Genomic DNA, 20,524 nt, shown 5'->3' with positions numbered 1-20,524 from the left:
TACAGGCTCAGTTACACTTGAAGTGGTCTTCGGATCCCCGAATAATTTCCGAAGCGAGGAGTTAATCTTCGATATAGTCCCGTTCCGCAGTGGCTATCACGCACTGCTCGGACGAACAGCATTTGCAAAGTTCAATGCGGTGCCGCACTACACATATCTCAAGCTCAAGATGCCAGGCCCTCGAGGGGTCATTACGGTCAATGGAAACACCGAACGCTCTCTCCGAACGGAGGAGCACACGGCGGCCCTCGCAAGGGAAGTATAAAGCAGCCTCTCAAGGCAATTCTCCAGTCCGGCTATTAAATGTCCGGACACCGTCAAGCGCGCCCGGAGTAACCTACAACAAGACCGCCTGGCACGATCCGAGCAAGCGTAACAATACGGCCCCAGCCCCAGCCCTCGCGAAACTACGAAATCAGTACTACGCGTACATAACTACGCTCTGAAAATACCATGGGCACAGGGGGAGGGGCACGACCACGGCACGCCCAAAAATGCGGCTCAACCGCATTAGGGGCTCCCGATTTTGTCATTATTTCCTACTTTCAGGACTCCACTCTTCGGAAGGACTGTCCGGTAGTACAACCGCCCAACACACGATGCAACAACCAAGGAGGCAGAAAGCTACGTCGAATTCCCAGGTGGTCTCTATAACGAGCAAAATACCTGTCTTACATACCGTCTCGCAGCTCGCCCCTGGAGGGGGACATGTCAAATAGTCCCATCTCTTGCTTATCGCACTATTTGTATCGTTCTGCTTTCACAGCAGCCTTTTAAAATAAACAATGCTTAGCTTCAGCTTATTATTGCATTCTCTATTCATTTCTTTTTCAATACATATGTTCAGTTATGACATTTAGCACCCGTACACTTTGGTGCGGTCCATACGCCAGGGGCTCAAGCACCCCATAATACGGTGTGAGAAGTCCGAACACTTCCACAAAGTGCGGCCCTCCGAACTTATAGCATTATATGCATCAGCTCCGAATCATGTCTTTGGTCAATAGTTGGGTTTGCCCGACTCTAGGGCTGGAATTCGAGCCGAGTCGAGCCAGCTCGGCTCGACTCGCTAGAGCTCGTTTCGTTAACGAGCTAGCTCGACTCGACTCGTTATTATTAACGAGCTCAAATCCAAGATTGGCTCGACTCGTATAACTCGCGAGCTGGCTCGTTTAGCTTGTTAAGCTCGTTAAAGATATGAACATAAAACCCTCCAACATTATAAAAATTATTATGTATATATTAAACATATATATCACTAAACAATAGTAATTTCCTTGTAACGCATGAGTCTCCTAGGCAGTTGGGCCTTCAACGGATAGGCCTTGTGTTGTGCGCCTGGGACATAGGGTGCTGAGTGGCTGATCTTTTTTTATATTGGAAGTGGCTGATCTTTTGTACCAAGCCTAACGAGTTACACGAGTACTCGTGAGATTGGCTTGTTTAACTTGGTCTATAAACGATCTTAAACTAAAGCTCGGCTCGACTCGTTATTCTTCGAGTTCGAGTCGATTCGAGCCGAGTCACGAGCTACTCGTTTAGCTCATGAGCTTCGAGCTTTTTTTCCAGCCCTACCCGGCTTCCATGTTTTGGTACCTTACGTTCCGCTATATCGGCTAAGGTAGCGCTGGGAGAACTACTGCGATTGTGCCCCGGTTGAGCTGGGCTAAGCACCTCAGTAGAGAAAGCTAAAACTGACTGTCATGATAGGGCGAGAGCTGGTCGCTGTTCGGGAGGTTTCAAGTCCCTAAAGACTTATGCCGCTTAGAGCGAGGAGTCGGCTTTGTCCGGCCTAGGCGTGTATAGCGCCCCGAACTCGGTCTTCCAAACACTAGGGGCTTCGCCGAAATTTAAAATTATAAAATTCTTTGGCTAAGTGAGAGTGATAACGCATTATAGTCCGATTGCCTTGTTCGTTGTGCTGAGCACCTCCCTCGAAGGACCCAAGAATGGGAAAAAGAGTGCTCAGGTTTATCCCGAACACCCCAGCACTCGTGGCATGGGGGCAGAAGCCGACGACTCGCCATCTCTCAGACTCGATAAACGGCCGCATAGAACGTAATATTTTAAATTAAAACAAGCGTTGCATAGCGCATACGAACAAGTTTTCAACGCACAGGATAAAACGAACAAGTTCACTCAAATATTACATCTTTGGAACATTCGTCCGCCACAAGGCGGGCGCCCTTCAGGACGCCCTCATAATACATCTCGGGGTGGCGATGCTCCTTGCCCTGTGGTGGCCCGTCCTTCACAAGCTTCTCCACATCCATCTTGCCCCAGTGCACTTTAGCACGGGCAAGCGCCCTACGGGCACCTTCGATGCAAACGGAGCGCTTGACGACTTCAAGCCACGGACAGGCATCCACCAGCCGCCTCACCAGCCCGAAGTAGCTCCCAGGCAGGGCCTCTCCAGGCCACAGCCGAACTATAAGGCCCTTCATGGCCTGTTCGGCCACCTTATGGAGCTCGACTAGTTGCTTCAGCTGGTCGCTCAAGGGCACCGAGTGTCCGGCCTCAGCATACTGAGACCAGAACACCTTCTCCGTCGAGCTGCCCTCCTTGGCCCGGTAGAAGGTGGCGGCATCTGACACGCTACGGGGCAAATCTGCGAATGCTCCTGGAGAGCTCCAGATTCGGGTAAGTAACAAGTAATTCACTTTCACGTGCTTGCTTTGCATAAAGAATGCCTTACCCACCGCTATCTTCTTCATCGCCTCAACTTCCTGGAGGGCTTTCTGGGCTTCGGTCTTGGCAGACTTGGCGCTTTCAAGGGCCGCCGCGAGCTCGGACTCTCGCGTCTTTGAGTCAAGCTCCAAACTCTCATGTTTTTTTATGAGAGCCTGGAGCTCTTGCTGCACCTCGCCAACCCGCGCCTCATATTTCTCCCGCTCGGTGCGCTCCGTGGCCTCCTTCTTTTCGGCCTCGGAAAGCGCTTGCTTAAGGGTCGCCACCTCAGTCGTGGCCCCTAGAACACCAATAGCGATCCTGTCATTTTTTGCAACTGCATCTTTTTAAATACACTCCACAAGGTATTACTTACCTTCTTTTTTCTCGAGCTCCTTTTTAGCAAGGCCGAGCTCTTGCTCGGACCGCTCGAGGCTCTGCTTCAGTGCATCCACCTCCGCAGTCAGTGCGGCAGAGGCCAGCAGCGAAGCCTGCATACTCATATTGACTTAATTATGTTAGACTCCTGCGAATGTTGTTAGATCCTCTATTCGACTTTTCTTTCTGAACGCCAAACAGAGCATCAAGGGCTACTGTCTATGCGGTAATATTTTCACATATTTTTCACATACCTTAAAGCCTGTTAGCAGGCTGGCACAGGCTTCAGTCAGCCCGCTTTTGGCGGACTAAATCTTCTCGATCACCGCACTCATAATAGTGCGGTGCTCCTCGTCGATGGAGGCGCCGTTAAGCACCTCCAGCAAATTATCCGGTGCCTCCGGTTGGACGGAGGTCACCGGCGTCGTAGGCTTGCCCTTCTTACTAGGGGGCCGCCTGCCAGACTCCGGAACCATTGAAGGTTCCGGTGCGGTGTCCGGCCCAGGGACGGACTTGGAGCCCTTGGGGTTTTTTTCCCCTTTGCGCCTGGAGTCCGGGAGGTCGCCTTGTGGCGGCTCCAGGACCACCTCCTCCTGGCTTGGAACCTTTTGGGACAACACCTCGGCGTCGTCCGTAGGGCGGGGGGAGGTAGCGGTCGGAAGTGAAAAACTATTCACATTCGACGAATCCAGGGAGCCGCTCAACGACACGTCGAGCCGAGCTTTGGGCGGATTGCATAATTATATGGGCGGACGAAACTATGCGTCGCCACCAGCCTGATAAAACTCGCTTATCTCCCAAGTGTCGTAATTAATGGCGCGGTTGGGTTACCCACGCCCGTATTGATGAGAATTCTGGGATAAGGAGACACGATCTCTACTTCGACAAGACGTGCCAAGGAAACCTCCTCGCAAAACACGCTGAGGTGGGACAGTAAAAACGGTTCAAATAAAGGCTTGGCTGTGGCGTGATGACACGCTACGGAATACGTCAGCAGATTAGATTTGTGTAAATATTATTCTCTCTACGACAGTATGTGGAACTTATTTTGCAGAGCCGGACACTATCCTTGTGTTAAAAATCTTCTATGAAGTATTCGGAGGAGGAACCCGCCTTGCAATGCCGAAAATAATCTACGCGCCGGACTCGTCGTCATTGAAGGCTGGTTCAGGGGCTACTGAGGGAATCCTGGATTAGATGGTGTCCGGATAGCCGAACTATAACCTTTGGCCGGACTCTCAGACTATTAAGATACAAGATTGGAGACTTCATCTCGTGTCCGGATAGGACTTTCCTTGGCGTGGAAGGCAAGCTTGGCAATACGGATATATAGATCTCCTCCCATTGTAACCGACTCTGTGTAACCCTAACCCTCTCCAGTGTCTATATAAACCGAAGGGTTTAGTCCATAGGACAAAGAACAACCATACCATAGGCTAGCTTCTAGGGTTTAACCTCTTTGATCTCGTGGTAGATCTATTCTTGTACTACCCATATCATCAATATTAATCAAGCAAGAGTAGGGTTTTACCTCCATCAAGAGGGCCCGAACCTGCCTAGACGCACAGTTCGGGACCCCCTACCCGAGATCCGCCGGTTTTGACACCGACACTTAGACTTTTGTCACTCCTTATTCCAAAATCCATTAAATCTTTACCCAAAAACTTCAAAACACCAAAACTCAACAGAAAATCTCATAAGCTTCGTTAGTATAAGAAAACAAACCACCGCTTTAAGGTACATGAACTCATTATTTATTTATACTAGTTGACCCGTTGCGCCAAATGGCGCAGAGGCACGCTAAATCCATGTGCGCGATGAAAAAAATATGCATAGTTTAATCCCTTTTAATAGGAAATATGATAGATTGTTGTCTATAATGAGATGTATATACATATTTTAATCTGATAGCACAAAATACTTGCTACCACGCTCAGAGAGACCCATTTGAAATCATGTTCCCATTGAAAACATTTGCATTTTCAATGACTTTGTGTTTGAGCAAAAAAAAATATTTTCTTGTTTAAAAAAATATGTACCTTCAAAATTGTGGAGACACCATTGAATAGCAAATAAACAATAGTCCAGTAAAACATCTCTATAATAGCCTATTGTTCATTTGCTATTTTTCACAGTTCGAAACGTCTCAAGAATAGTAATAGCTATCGTCTATGGCATTTGTTTCATAACTATCAAACATGTCTAAAACATCATTTCTATTGAATCCACATAGCAAGTTTTCATGGAAAGGGACATCATCACATAGATTATAGAAAAAAGAGGGACTAATCAATAGTTCAACACTAAAGCATCGACCACTTGCATGGTGGTTGTAGCAAGTGGCACTGTGTCCAGTCTCTGAGTTGCGGTACATATACTGAAGCCTTGCAATGCTCCATGGTCAGCAATGCATGCACATCTTCGCTACAACCATGCATGAACCACAAACAACATGCTGGTGTTTTTACCTGGTAAAATAGATAGTGATATAAATTTATTTGCCATTTTTTTATGAAAAAAAATGCAATGTTTCATTAAGATCACTAACTGACTACTTTTACAAAAAGAACCAAAACTGAATCCAGAACACAAATGTTGTTTTACCCTGTAATACCTGAATGAGTTAGTACATAGATTTAATCTGAATTCGACATCAGAAGGGCTTCTATTCAATTTTGTGAGCATGTTGAACACAACATACTACTCCCTCCGTTCCTAAATATTTGTCTTTCTAGAGATTTCAACAAGTGACTACATACGAAGCAAAATGAGTGAATCTACACTCCGTATGTGGTAATCCATTTGAAATCTCTAAAAAGACAAATATTTAGGAACGGGGGGAGTATATTCTAACAGTCGACAAACCATCAAAGTAAACAATTCAAGATTTGCATGGGTACAAACATAGATAAAATAAACCTCCACGTTTTTATGGTTTAGTTGAACTCTACATACTAAATAGAGATGCCCATGGAGAGAAGCATCCTGAAACTAAAACCAGAGGAGGGAGCGGCACACATCATCTTTTGAAAATCCACATATTAGGAAAATAAAATGTGAGTGATAGAGAGGTAGAGACCTAATTTCCTTGGTCCTATCTCTTTCTTGGATCTGAAAATCCATATATTAGTAATTTCAGAGATGTACATTAGAGAAATTGTTCAGCAAACAATCCAAGTAGATATACAAGCAACTATGTATACAACAGAGAAGTAGAGGCATGACAGTATAATAAACACTAATGGTATGTTGTTGTATGATGCAGAACGTACATACACGACAATATATGAGACTTTTATACTAAGTGCGACCAAAGGCAGCTAGTTGATACTCCATCATACAGTATATCTACAAATATGACAATGTAAAAAGGTGCGATCATAGCCAACATAGATCTGTTAGTTAGGGGATCTCTATTTTGCTTTAGTGAAAAATGTACATGCAAAATTCTACATAGTTTCAAGAGTATAAAATGTAATCCCACCTTCCCATGTGCTTGCTACACTAATACATTGTAGGTTACCAATCCTAAGTTAACTTGGCAACAACCTAGCTAGATTTCAAGCCATGTCATGGACTGGCTAGAGACACGGCGGCGACCTGCAAGCCAAGATGATGGGAGGGGGAGTGGGACACAACAACGACTTGCAAGCACGTGATTTGAAGTCCAGTAAATATCACATGGCATTGGGAGGAAAGAAAATTAAGGCGCTGACAATTAGTAGAACCCAATACACAGATATTGAATAAGGTGTCACGCTAAAGTTAATCCAAGCATATCCCAGTCAGAACATCCACAACATTTCACCTCTAAAATTCACCTCTACATAACTTTTTACTAAACAATGTTTTGCCAAAATGTCATGCAATTTTTTAGCACAATAATCTTTTTTATATAAGAATAATGTGAATAGACACTAATCTTAGTGAACTAAAGGGTATTCTCCATGCTAATAAAAAGAGTCAATCAGACAGCATAGAAGGGCATATTGCCACCGTGATCAATTTCCCATTGTGGCGATAGCAAGACGAAGGTGCTCATAAATAAAACGACAATCCGCATGTAACCCATTTGAAAATCATAAAAAGTAGCCACAATGGCTCAAATCTTAAATCGCTGGTCATCTATTACAATTAGGTCATGCAGATAAAACAGATGAGTGCATGTACCTTTATATTTTCTACAGACAATGATACATATTGAGTGATACTGAAATTATCACCCTATTTCACCGAAAATATTATTTTGGAACCAATACAATATTTTAATAAATTTCTCGCCTACGATATAAGAGGATGCAGATGGGAAGTAAAACCAAAATCAGTGTCACCTTAAGGAATATGCAGAATTTGGCATGTATTGGCAATAATTGAAAAACGTTCAAGGATACAATATCTTTGACTTTAGCAGAAAGCAAAACATTGGTATAGTGCTCAAACAATCCCAAAATGGTATTAAGAAATGAGAAATGGTAAACCTGTTAACATTGTCCAGTGCTCAAACAATCCCAAAATGTTATTAAGAAATCTATCCTGGCCATCCAGTTTATAGAAAGAAGAGAGACAGGAGCTTAGACAGACTTTACACAATGCTAATTCATCCACTAAGCTTCTGCAAAAAAATAAGCATGCATTGCAGATTCAGCAATTAGCTGTGTTGCATGAAGAACTATGGAGCATTCATAGCTGTATATAATTTTTACAAGCAGGAACCCTATGTGACAGCCAACCTCCAGTGACAAACCTATAAACTATCTAATGGACCAAAATGAAGCTTTCGACATTCTGGACATGCCTATCACCATTTTTTTAGTCTCTTTGTAGGATCTTAAAAATAGGGAAGAATACGAGGTTTCTTAAATGCACACATGTTCAGAACCAAATGTAGATGAAATGAAGCTCAACATTCATTATGCTATGCTAATTCACCAATCTAAAACCAATTTAAAACCAAGATGGAATAAAAACAACTTGTACATACCCCTAGAAATTGGTTCTGAACCTGAAATGCAGTCTCTTCTAATTGTTGTTGTAGCGATTCCCATCAAAACTGTAAATGGGAGGTAAAATTCATAAAACACTTACATTCATGAACATAACTATTTGTAGTGATTCCCATCAAAACTGCAAATGAGAAAATAAAATTCAGAAAACTCTTACATTCTTTAATATAAATATTCATAGGTTAACTATATAGAAAGAAAAAGGCACTTTATTTTCATCTAAAAGGACTTTACCAACACATCAATACCATGTATGCAATCTGGACATGCCAGCCAGAGGAAGATGCAAAGGTTACATGAACTAACTGGACATGCCAAAATAGTAACCCCTCTTCCGGTGAACATACCTGAACATGACATCTTCGAGTTTCTCCAAAACTGCTACTTCCCCGTTCGAGGAGCTCTCTATATCAGCCACTGACCTCCTCATCCTCATGGTGCTCACCTCAGCCTGCAATTTCTGAGGACAGGGAGGTCCACAAAGAAGAAACAAGTGTAAGAACGGAAATAGGGAAAAAGAAAAGAAAACCAAGGTGTCTTGATGCCTCGACAAACATGCGACCTCGGCAGGAGCGAGCGGAGGGACCCGGGCAGCGGCAGCAGAGGAAGGTCGATGCAGCGCAATACATCAGCGAGGAGGCGGCCACTCCAGCAAGGTAGATGAGAAGGCATGGACGCGTGGTCTGACAGAGATGCTCATGTCGATGAAGACAATGAGACGACGCCGGTATTTCTTTATCAAAGTTTTTTCATCAATTATCTGTAGAACATAAAGAGAGATGCAGGAGAACATGTCAGAATGCAGAACTACCTCAGATATTCAAGCATACAAACTGAAGGAGCTCCTTAAAGAAAATGAAAGAACTTGAAAATTGTGTGTAATTTGGGAAAAAGTTGATATAAATACTTCTTGATCTGAATGTTGAAGAGTAACAAACACGTGGATTACAGGCCTAGATCTACAAGGAATATGTCCAAATCTTCTATTGCGAAATCAACTAAATATTGCAATAGGAAAAAATGCATGGATAAAAAGCTTGCTCAGACATCCCATACTCTTTCTGAAGACCTAAATCGAAAATACATATCGCTAGTGATTCCATTCTCAGATCAAATCAAATAAATAAGAGACACAGGGGCAAAGAAAGGGAGAGATGAACTTGGGTATGCAGCCAATGGCAGTGAGGGTGCCAAAAGCGAGTGAAAGCTCTTATCCAGCTGCCAGGGTTCTGGTCCAAGGCGGAGAAGAGCAGCTGCCGTTTGAGGCGCAGTTAGTTAAGCATTTAGAACACTAACTGAAGTAGTGATCACATGATTAGCAGATCATCAATCGAGCACTTAATAAACCATAATAACATGTACAGCAAGGGGAAAATAAACAGAGGACAGCGACAATTCTTGTAGTAGTACATGGCAAGTGAACAACCCTAGCATGAGATAACCTTGTCTTGACAGGCACGGCTCAGAGCGAGCAGAGAGAGAGCTCAACATTGGGGTTTTGTAGGTGATGCCATCATCCACCGCCGTCACGATGCATAGGTGGTCACTCACCTCAGGAAGCAAGCATCCGTTGCAAACTCTGCTGCAGCAAAGCAATAGTCACCCCGACAGGCGTGACTAATAAGAAAACAAATATCAGTCTGATTCATTTGTATAAAAATTCATTGACCAAAATAAACCTCAGAGAAGTTGGCCATTCATTTTAGCAGCGAAGTTGCAAATTCATTCATTCATTATCTGCTTGATCTAGAGGAAGGTTGATTTATTTGTCAAATTAAGTAAGGAAGGAAGGTTCGTTCATTCATTTGACAAACAGCAGCAGCAGTGTATGTAGCATCTTCATCCATGGAAGAAGGTGGAGTAGCGGGAAGGGACCTTGTGCGTGAGGTAGTCGTGGCCGTGGTCGGGCTGGACAACGTCTCCGTCGAGCTCGTCCATGGAAGGTAGGAAGGAGCTGCTGCAGGTCGCCTGCTGCTGCTGCTGCTCCGGACCGAATCGAACAGAAAAAGAAATCAGGGGTCCGATCCGATCTGATGTGAGAGAGGAGAGGAGAGGAGGCGGGGAAAGGGAGAGCTCACCGTTGCAACTGGGCAGCCGGAGAGGTGCAGGATGGGGCCGGAGGAGGGGATCCACCCCGGCGAGCCGTCACGCCGCCGCGTCCATGGAGGCGCTGCTGCTACTGACGTCCATGGAGACGCTGCTGCGGATCGAGAAAGCAAAGAAATTAGGGGAAGGATGTGAGAGAGAAGGAAGGAGAGGAGAGGTCAAGGAGAGCCCCGGTGTTCTACCCCTACTGAGGCATCTCTGCTCCAGGGAGAAGGGAGGCGGGCGGCGGCACGGGGAGGAGAGGAGGCCGTCAAGGCGAGCGGGGAGAGGGGCGGCGGCGTGGGAGAGGGGGTGCGGGGCTCGGGACGAGAGGGTTTGGCGGCTAGGGTTTGACCTTTTTGCTTGTTCTCGAGGTCGAGCACCGGGCGCGGACGAAGGGGATTGGAGAATCCCTCGGGGACATCGGAAAGGCACACCCAGTCAATGAGCGCACGAGACGAGCCCACCAGTCATTGGCTAATGCAGATGACCATGGGGTGAAAATTGAGTTTGACCACAAAGTGAAGATCTAACGGCCCAAATGCGTCTGATGGTCGATCCGACGGACAGAAGTGGACCAAATCGAGGGAGCTTCGTGGAGCCAAGTTGGCTAGCAACATTATATGTTAGAATTGGTGTTAAACTACTATATTCCAACTTCTCTATGGTTCATACCTGTCGGATCACGGGTTCTGGCAAAACCCTTAAGGTTCGAACACTGGGGTGCGCGCGAAGATTCCCCCCCTACCGATCCACGTCCTAGTTTTGCTAAGATCTCGTGGACTAACTCGACCAACTCGCAACACAAAGGACACAAGATTTATACTGTTTCGGGCCACCGTTGTGGTGTAATACCCTACTCCACTGTGGTGGTGGTGGATTGCCTCTTGGGCTGAGGATGAACAGTACAGGGGGAAGAACATCCTCCTGAGAAGAGGTGTTCTTGTGCTGGGTGGATGTGATTGTGGGGATGAATTAGTTCTAGTCTAAGATCTGGTCGCCCCTTGTCTCAGATGAGGTCGCCCAGCTACAGTGGTGGCTAGTTCTATTTATAGAGGCTTTGTTCATCTCCCCAAATATTAAGCGGGAAGGGAGCCAACAACGGCTAATTTGAAAGGGAACAGCTAGTACAGCTTATCCTGACAAAAGTGGTATTCGCCTACAAAAGGCTCTAGTGGTGACGCCGCCTTGGGCTCCATGGTGACCTCCGTCTTGCCGTCCTGCTGGTCTTGGTCTCCTTGCACCGATATGGAAACCTTTGCTTGATGCCTCGGTACTCCGCGCCTGCGCTTGTCCCCTTAGCACCAAAGAGGAAACAAGGACGCTGCGCGCGCTGGCGCCTGCCTGGCGCCCACCTGATCTCGATCGTCATGGCTCACGTCATGAGAACCTCGCGAGGTTTGCCGTGCCTTGATCTCTCCACCCCTCGCGAGCCTGCCTGGTGAGGCCACACCTGAGGAGGTCTTGTGTCGCCCGCCTCGCGAGGTTGGCCCCTCGCGAGGGTCTTCAGTCCTTGCTGGTGAAGATGGACCATACGGGCCCGCTCGCAGAGCCACGCCGTGGGTCGGAGGCAGGCAAGTATGGGGACCCCCGTTCCCAGAATGCCGACAGTAGCCCCCGGGCCCAAGGCGTGCTTAGGCTTCACTTCGAGGCGAAGCCAAGGGTCAAGTACGGAGCGTCGCGGGCCCCAATAGCCCGCGGTCTTGGTCGACGTGTGGCGGTTGATTGGACGTGGGCGTCTCCACTTCCCCACGCTGCCTCGGAAACTGCCCGACTTGACAAGTCCCTAGATGGGGTTGGCGCCGGCCTCACGTGGCCCACTGTTGATGATGGCGCCGGCGACATCTGGTGCGTGTAGATAGAACTCCTAGGAATTCCTTCCCTTTTGTTCCCTATGAGGAATCAAGAAATGAACCCCGTGGGGGCGTGTAAAGCGTCTGTAATGCCTTTTGTCAACATAGCCCTCATTATGAAGATTTGCATGCGCATATCCTGCCGAGGCTCGGCCTCCCCTTTCCAATCCTGCGGCAGCTTGATGCTCTATCCTGCCGAGGCTCGGCCTCCCCTCCCCAGGCAGGCTGCAGCCGTCGTTGGTATGCCAGGTCGTGTGCCGTGGTCAAGGCCAGGAGGTGAGCGACCCGAGGTCCAGTAAGAGCTCCTGAGGCGCAATGCTCAAGAGGTCCCCTTTAGCACATAAGCAACTGTCTTAGGTTGGGAAAGGAAGAAAATGTTGCCGCTGTAGAGCAGTGAAGGGAGTGAGCGAGGGTCCCGTGCCGTAGCGACTGGTGGATCTAGAGCGAGAACTTATCTTGGCTGTCCGGGGTCGGCTCCTCGAGTCGTGCCGAACTCGTACGTCGGCCATTGTAGTGTAGCTAGGTCAGGCCCGTGCGGGCCTCCCCCTCCCCTCCATGTTCTTCTTGGTGCTATGCGTCCTAAGGTCCCGACCCTCGAACGAGCTCAGCAGCCGCTGGTATGCCAGGTCGCCTGCCATGGTCAAGGCCAGGGGGTGAGGGATGGAGAGCCAGTAAGAGCTCCTGAGGCGCGATGCTCAAGAGCCCCCCTTTTAACGCGCAAGCGAATCGCATGAGAGAAGAGGGAGAGTCTGCGGTACCGCCTACTGTAGCCTTCAGGAAGTTCTTGCAAGTTAGCGCGAGGAAGGGCACCGATCGCCGTGGTGATTGCCGACTCGCCTCCGGTACGTGGGAGGGGGCTCCCTACTGCGGAGAGCCCCTGGGGCGTGTATAACCCCGCCCTGGCACGTGGCTTGCACGGCAGGGCTAGACAGGGTGTGTCTGGGCACTCGTGAGCCAGCGCGGGACTCACGAGGCCGTACCTCAAGGCGGGTTGTCCCTCGTCTTGGTTCTTGTTCGCTGTCTTGGTCCTGCGAGGTGGTTAGACAACCTGCGCCGAACGAATCTCCTGAGGTCATCGCGTGAGAAGGCCAAGCACCAACGGCCCCAGGAGGTGACGTGAACGGGGCCGGCCCGCCAGACAGAGCTCGGCCGTTGGATTTATCGATGCTGTAGGGACGGGCCCGAGCACAGACGCCGTGCCTAATCCTCTCAAGCGAAGGGTCCTGAAGAAAGACAACCGGCGCACGGCTCCCGCGATGGGCGACAATCAAGCAGGTGATAGTCATAGATAGATTAAGCATGAAAGGCAACCTAGCTCAGGTAAATGCATAACGATACGCGCCACTGGGTCCGGCCCGAGCGGCTTGGGGATGATGCAGCTCGAGGGGCGCCCCAGCAAGGTAAGCTAAAGACATAAACAAAGAAAGATACATGCCACAGGGATGGACCCACGCGGCCTGGGAATGATGCAGCCCTGGGGGTGCTCCCAGCTGAATGAACTTGGAAAATTTCACCTGGTTCTGTTGATGAAGGAGTGTTGGGGCAGCTGAAGGTATGCGGCGAAGGGGCTACTCCTCATGAGCCACCGGGGCCTTGAGCCTCGGGAGGCTCTGGGGGTCCAGGGGGTTCCTTGAGGACCGTCTTTATCTCCGTCAGCACAGCGTGGTGCCTGGCCTCCTGAGCCGCTAGGATGCTCTGCAGGTTGCGCTGATAGGCGGTCGCCACGCTCGGCAGGCCAAAAGGCATGCGAACATAGCTGTGAGGCGGGCCCTCGCAGCCCCCCATGCGCGAAGGCCAGAAAAGCTCCTGAGAGGTGGCCCAGTTGAGCCCTGGGACGTCGATGCAGGCGCGCAGCCCGGCATCCTCGCCTGGATGGGGAGTTGTGCCTGGTGAGCGGCGGCCGCCGCGCATGGCCCTTGCGTCTTGCAGTTCCTCAGTGGTATTGGTGATGAACTCCTGAACGGTGGGCACTCCTTGCCCTGTGTTCTCCTGAGGGAAACGTGCCACGAAGCACGCCTCCAAGTGATGCCCAAGCGCCTCCCTCGTGATGTTGGCAAAATCTGAGGCCCTCCAGAAGAGAGCCCCCGAGCCCTGCCCGAGAGGGGCGCTGGGCGCACTTTCCTATGCAATGGAGGGAGGCGCCCCAGGCGCGGGCACCGATCCTGACGAGGCGCCGCTTGCCTGAGGCCCTGCGTGGTGCAACTGCTTCTTCTTCTTGGGGGTGGCCTCAGGAGGGGCGCTCGCCCTGGCCGTCGGGGTCGTCGATTGCTGCAGCTTGGAAGGCACACTCGAGGGAGCACACCGCGTCTCTTTCCTCGCACGGGACTGTGATGATTCCGCCGCTTTCCAGCATCTTGAGGACATTGTAGCCGTGATGGGTCACCGCCATGAACTTGGCCAGGGCTGGATACCCGAGGATGGCATTGTATGGCAGGCGGATGTAGGCTACGTCGAAGTTGATGAGTTCGGTGCGGTAGTTGTTGCGTTCTCCGAAGGTAACGGGAGGCGAACCTTCCCGATCGGGGTAGTAGAGGCATCGGTCACTCCTGAGAAAGGCTTGGTAGGCTGAAGTTGCTCATGTGGCACTTGGAGGTTGTCGAACGTGTCGACGGATAGGACATTGAGAACTGCGCCGCCGTCGATGAGGGTCTTGGTAACTTGCACGTTGCTGATGACTAGTGAACAAAGCATTGGGAGGACGCCTGCAGTAGCTGCGCACTTGAGCTGATCTGCCGAACTGAATGTGATGGGGCACTTGGACCATCTGAGCGGGCGTGTGGCCTCGAGCTTGGGAAGGATTGCATTCACTTTGCGAGCAAACTGTTTGAAGATACGCTACGAGGCTGGGGCTTGAGCTCCGCCCAAGATGCAGGCGATAGCGCGCGGATCCTGGAAGCCCCCAGCCCCCTCATCTTGATGGTGGTCGTCATTCCTTCTGGGTGGTGGCGGTAGTGGAGGAAGGCCAGCGTTGCCTTGAGGACGATCCTCACAAGGCTGGTCCCTCCAGGCGCCCTCGCGAGGCTGATCCTGCTAGCGGTGCTTCATGAGGCCGATCACGCCACTCCTGGCGCGGGCCACGGTCGTACCAGCATCCGCCACCACGTCCTCCTCGGCCGTAGCCCCGGTCGCTGCGCTCGGGGCGTCGATCGAAGCGCCCTTCTCGAATGGCTCTGAGCTCTGGACAGTCGCTGGTGTTGTGGGTATGCAGGTTATGGAAAGCGCAGAACGGTCGGCTGCTCTTGGATGACTCGGGCTGGTCTCTACCGCGCTTGGTGTCCGGTTTTGCCGCGAGCACGGCTGCTCCCTTGCGCTACACGTCCTTGGCCTTGGCTTTCTTCTCCTCTGGGTTCGCAACCGGGAGCTTGAGGAGGGAGAGGCGCCCCTCCTCAGCTCTGGCGCACTTGGTCGCCTAGTTGAAAAACTCCAGAGACATCCAGAGACATGCACAGCTCCTCGTGGATGGCGAGCTCCTCCTTAATCTTGACGTCGCGGATGCCATCAGAGAACGCGGAGATGATGGCCTCGTCCGTTACCTTGGGGATCTTGAGACGAACGTTGTTGAAGCGCTGGATGCACTTCTGGAGGGTCTCTCCTGGTTGTTGCTTGACGCGACACAGATCACCCGTGGCTGGGGGTCGGTCGTGAGTGCCCTGGAAGTTGGCGACGAAGTGGTCGCGCATCTCGTCCCAGGAGGAGATCGAGCCTGCAGGCAGTTCAGGAGCCAGGAGCGGGCGCCATCCTTGATGGCCATGGGAAACCAGTTCGCCATGACTTTCTCGTTGCCGTTGGCCGCCTCGATGCTTAGCTCATAGAGCTGCAGGAACTTCGCGGGGTCAGGGGTGCCGTCATAGCGAGGAGGCAGATTTGGCTTGAACTTGCCCGGCCAGGCGCCGCTATGCAGCTCGGGGGTGAAGGCGTGGCAGCCGGCCGTGGTCACCGAGGCCTACCTTGGAGGTGGAACTTGGTCTTGGCACCCGCGCGCCGCTACGGCAAGCGGCGAGGGGCCTTGCCGCAACAAACGATCCTGGCGCGGCGGTGCGAGGAGTGGCGGAGCGTTCTCTTGCGGTCGAGGGACTTCTTGGCAGCTTCTTTCTTTATGCGCGGGCGCTGGACGCGGTGGGTCGCGCCATGGAGCCGCGCGCCTTGGCGCTAGGGCGTCGTCTTGGTGCAGAGGTGGTGGAGGTGCTTCGTGAGCTGAGTCGCCCGTGGCTGGTGGAGGGCGAGGAAGAGAGTGGGACGGCGCAGGGGAGCCCCCTGCGGCGCGGACAAGCTCGGCGATGCGGTCAAGCCAGTCCTCGTAGAGGTCGTCGACTGGGCGGTAGCGCAGGAGCTCGTGCGCCATGAGGAGCGCGGCCCGTGCGTCCGTGGGGACGCGACGAGCGTGAGATGACGAACCAACGGGAGTCAGTGATGGAGTGGCGGTGTGGCCGTCCTGTCGCACTGAGGGGGGTAGCGAGGATGCTTGCTGCTCGTTCCTCGTCGGGCCGGTGGCGGCGTTGGCGGAAGGCGACGGAGAGCGACGGGGTGGCCCACCAATAGGGGCCGTCTGAGAAACGTGGTTAGCGAGGGCAGCGTGGTGCTCGGCGCGGGCGCGGCGTGCGTCCGCCATGGAGACGATGAAACGACATGACGCAGAGCGATGGAGGGATGCTTCGACGTACCCCTACCTGGTGTGCCAAATGTCGGATCACGGGTTCCAGTAAAACCCTTAAGGTTCGAACACTGGGGTGCGCGTGAAGATTTCCCCCCTACCGATCCACGTCCTAGTTTTGCTAAGATCTCGTGGACTAACTCGACCAACTCGCAACACAAAGGACACAAGATTTATACTGTTTCGGGCCACCGTTGTGGTGTAATACCCTACTCCACTGTGGTGGTGGTGGATTGCCTCTCGGGTTGAGGATGAACAATACAGGGGGAAGAACAACCTCCTGAGGAGAGGTGTTCTTGTGCTGGGTGGATGTGATTGTGGGGATGAACTAGTTCTAGTCTAAGATCAGGTCGCCCCTCGTCTCAGATGAGGTCGCCTAGCTACGGTGGTGGATAGTTCTATTTAAAGAGGCCCTGGTCCTCTCTCCAAATATTGAGCGGAAGGGAGCCAACAACGGCCAATTTGAAAGGAGACAGCTAGTACAGCTTATCCTGACAAAAGTGGTCTTCGCCTACAAAAGGCTCTGGTGGTGACGCCGCCTTGGGCTCCATGGTGACCTCCATCTTGCCGTCCTACTGATCTTGGTCTCGTTGCACCTATATGGAAACCTTTGCTTGATGCCTCGGTACTCCGCGCCTGCGCTTTCCCCCTTAGCACCAAAGAGGAAACAAGGACGCTGCGCGCGCTAGCGCCCGCCTGGTGCCTGCCTGGTCTCGATCGTCATGGCTCACGTCACGAGAACCTCGCGAGGTTTGCCGTGCCTTGATCTCTCCGCCCCTCGCGAGCCTGCCTGGTGAGGCCGCTCCCGAGGAGGTCTTGTGTCGTCCGCCTCGCGAGGCTTGGCCCCTCGCGAGGGTCTTGAGTCCTTGCTGGTGAAGATGGGCCGTACGGGCCCGCTCACAGAGCCATGTCGTGGGCCGCAGGCAGGCAAGTCTGGGGACCCCCGTTCCCAGAACACCGACAATACCCCCCGATACTAGCCATAGATTCATCAAAATATGCAAAAAAACACGAAAAACAGAATCTGTCAAAAACAGAATAGTCTGTAGAAATCTGTAGGTTTCGAATACTTCTGTAACTCCAAAAATCCTGAAAAATCAGGACGTCCTAAATAATTTGTATAATGATCTACTGCATTTGGAATCAGTATTTTATCGCTCTCTGGTAAAAAATTAAAATTATTCTTGTGAGTGCAAACTTTCTGTTTTTTTACAGCAAGATCAAATAACAATCACCCAAGAAGATCCTAAAGGCTTTACTTGGCACAAACACTAATTAAAACATAAAAAACACAATCATAACATAGGATAGATGATTTATTTATTACTAAACAGGAACAAAAACAAGGAAGAAAAATAAAATTGGGTTGCCTCCCAACAAGCGCTATCGTTTAACACCCCTAGCTAGGCATAAAGACAATGATAGATCTAGGTATTGTCATCTTTGGTATGCAATTCTTCAATTGAACACTTATAACCCTTAGGAGTTTCCTTCTTTTTATTGATGATCAAACTCCTAGGCAAGAAATCAAGATAATCATTTGTAGCAAAAGGTTCCATAATGATAACGAAAAAATTGGGGTGAACACCTATTGATTTGAGATCCGCATTCTCTTTACTAGAAGATTCACCCTTATTCTTAGGAACATACATAAACTTAGAAACGTTGGTAGGAGGAGGGTTTGAAGTGTTTCTCATGGCAGAAAAGGCAGGCCCTAAATTGGTAATAATATCCTCAAGTTTATCAATTCTAGTGGAATCTTGATCCATCTTTTCATTAACTAAGGGTTCTTTTTCTCTCAAAATTTTCAGAGTAACTCCTACCTTAGATCCACATTGGGTAATTTGGTTGTGGATCTTTTTATCCAAATTTTCAATTAACTCAACAATGGCAATTTTATTTTCAATAATATCAAGCCTTTGCATCACATGTTCCAAAGTTAAAATAGTTCCATTGACCAAACGAGGTGGTGGGCCTAACAAATCTATCATAGCATTATAAGAATCAAAAGTATGGCTTCCCAAAAAATTCCCTCCGGTGATGGTGTTAAGAACATATCTATACCAAGGAGTGATGCCTACGTAAAAATTGCGAAGAAGAACGGAAGTAGATTGCTTTTTAATAGATCTATTTTGAGCATTGCTAATTCTATACCAAGCATCTTTTAGATTTTCTCCCTCCCTTTGTTTAAAACTAAGAACTTCATTATCGGGACTACTAACAATGGCAGAAGGACTGGCCATGACGGCAAGACAAACAACCTAACACACAATCACACAAGAGGCAAGCAAAAGAAGGCGAACAGAAAAAGGACGAATGGAAATGAGGTGAATAAAACGGCAAAGGTGAAGTGGGGGAGAGGAAAACGAGAGGCAAATGGCAAATAATGTAATGCGAGGGATTAGAGTTTGTGATGGGTACTTGGTATGTCTTGGCTTGAGTGTAGATCTCCTCGGCAACGGCGCCAGAAATCCTTCTTGCTACCTCTTGAGCATGCGTCGGTTTTCCCTTGAAGGGGAAAGGGTGATGCAGCAAAGTAGCGTAAGCATTTTCCTCAGTTTTTGAGAACCAAGGTATCAATCTAGTAGAAGACTACAGGCAAGTCGCCTAGTACATGCACAAACAAATAAGAACCTTGCAACCAACGCGATAAAGGGGTTGTCAATCCCTTCACGGCCACTTGCAAAAGTGAGATCTGATAAAGATAATAAGATAAATATTTTTGGTATTTTTGTTGTATAGATTGGAAAATAAAAATTGCAAAATAAATAGTAAACTAGAATTTTAGATCGGAAACTTATATGATGTAAAGTAGACCCGAGGGGCATAGGTTTCACTACTGGCTTCTCTCAAGATAGCATATATTACGGTGGGTGAACAAATTACTGCCGAGCAATTGATAGAAAAGCGCATAGTTATGATGATATCTAGGCATGATCATGAACATAGGCATCACGACCGTGTCAAGTAGACCAAAACGATTCTGCATCTACTAGTATTACTCCACACATCGACCGCTATCCAGCATGCATCTAGAGTATTAAGTTCATAAGAACAGAGTAACGCATTAGGCAAGATGACATGATGTAGAGGGATAAACTCAAGCAATATGATATAAACCCCATCTTTTTATCCTCGATGGCAACAATACAATACGTGCCTTGCTGCCCCTACTGTCACTGGGAAAGGACACCGGAAGATTGAACCCAAAGCTAAGCACTTCTCCCATTGCAAGAAAGATCAATCTAGTAGGCCAAACCAAATTGATAATTCGAAGAGACTTGCAAAGATATCAAATCATGCATAAAAGAATTCAGAGAAGAATCAGATATTGTTCATAGATAATCTTAATCATAAACCCACAATTCGCCGGATCTCCACAAACACACCGCAAAAAGAATTACATCGAATAGATCTCCAAGAACATCAAGGAGAACTTTGTATTGAGAACCAAAGAGAGAGAAGAAGCCATCTAGCTAATAACTATGGACCCGAAGTGTTGGGTAACGTGGTAATTTCAAAATTTTCCTACGCACACGCAAGATCATGGTGATGCATAGCAACGAGAGGGGAGAGTGTTGTCCATGTACCCTCGTAGACCGAAAGCGGAAGCGTTAGCACAACGCGGTTGATGTTGTCGTACGTCTTCACGATCCGACCGATCAAGTACCAAACGTACGACACCTCCGAGTTCAGCACACGTTCAGCTCGATGACGTTTCTCGAACTCCGATCCAGCCGAGTGTTGAGGGAGAGTTTCGTCAGCACAACGGCGTGGTGACGATGATGATGTTCTACCGACGCAGGGCTTCGCCTAAGCACCGCTACAATATTATCAAGGTGGATTATGGTGGAGGGGGGCACCGCACACGGCTAAAAGATCAAACA

General features: G+C 49.4%; 1 protein-coding gene across 1 annotated transcript; it reads right to left on the bottom strand.

Annotated features, from left to right (window-relative positions):
* Nucleotides 1-588: 588 nt before the first annotated feature.
* LOC125512396 (uncharacterized) lies at nucleotides 589-13,771 on the bottom strand. The gene is made up of 9 exons (XM_087530176.1): nucleotides 13,625-13,771; nucleotides 13,325-13,391; nucleotides 10,127-10,248; nucleotides 9,924-10,028; nucleotides 8,737-8,808; nucleotides 8,396-8,508; nucleotides 3,300-3,342; nucleotides 3,044-3,158; nucleotides 589-2,968 (listed from the first exon to the last, which is right to left on the bottom strand). The coding sequence occupies exons 1-9, from the start codon at nucleotides 13,769-13,771 to the stop codon at nucleotides 2,136-2,138; spliced, it is 1,617 nt and encodes a 538-aa protein (XP_087386302.1). The 3' UTR covers nucleotides 589-2,135.
* Nucleotides 13,772-20,524: the final 6,753 nt, after the last annotated feature.

This window comes from Triticum urartu, chromosome 6A (assembly GCF_056163025.1).
Source record: "Triticum urartu cultivar PI428250 chromosome 6A, HENAU_Tu73, whole genome shotgun sequence".
NCBI lineage: Eukaryota > Viridiplantae > Streptophyta > Magnoliopsida > Poales > Poaceae > Triticum > Triticum urartu.
The sequence above is the reverse complement of the archived record's forward strand: the minus strand, read 5'-3'. Positions and strand labels throughout refer to the sequence as shown.

Bases quoted from the DNA above. Each gene is read 5' to 3' on its own strand.
- LOC125512396 (XM_087530176.1), bottom strand. From the start codon at position 13,771: ATGGGGGGCTGCGAGGGCCCGCCTCACAGCTATGTTCGCATGCCTTTT. The intron at 3,343-8,395 runs GTATGTTCACCG...GTCCGCCAAAAG, and splicing joins CTCGAAGATGTCATGTTCAG to CGGGCTGACTGAAGCCTGTG. The intron at 3,159-3,299 runs GTATGTGAAAAA...ATGAGTATGCAG, and splicing joins GCCTGCTAACAGGCTTTAAG to GCTTCGCTGCTGGCCTCTGC.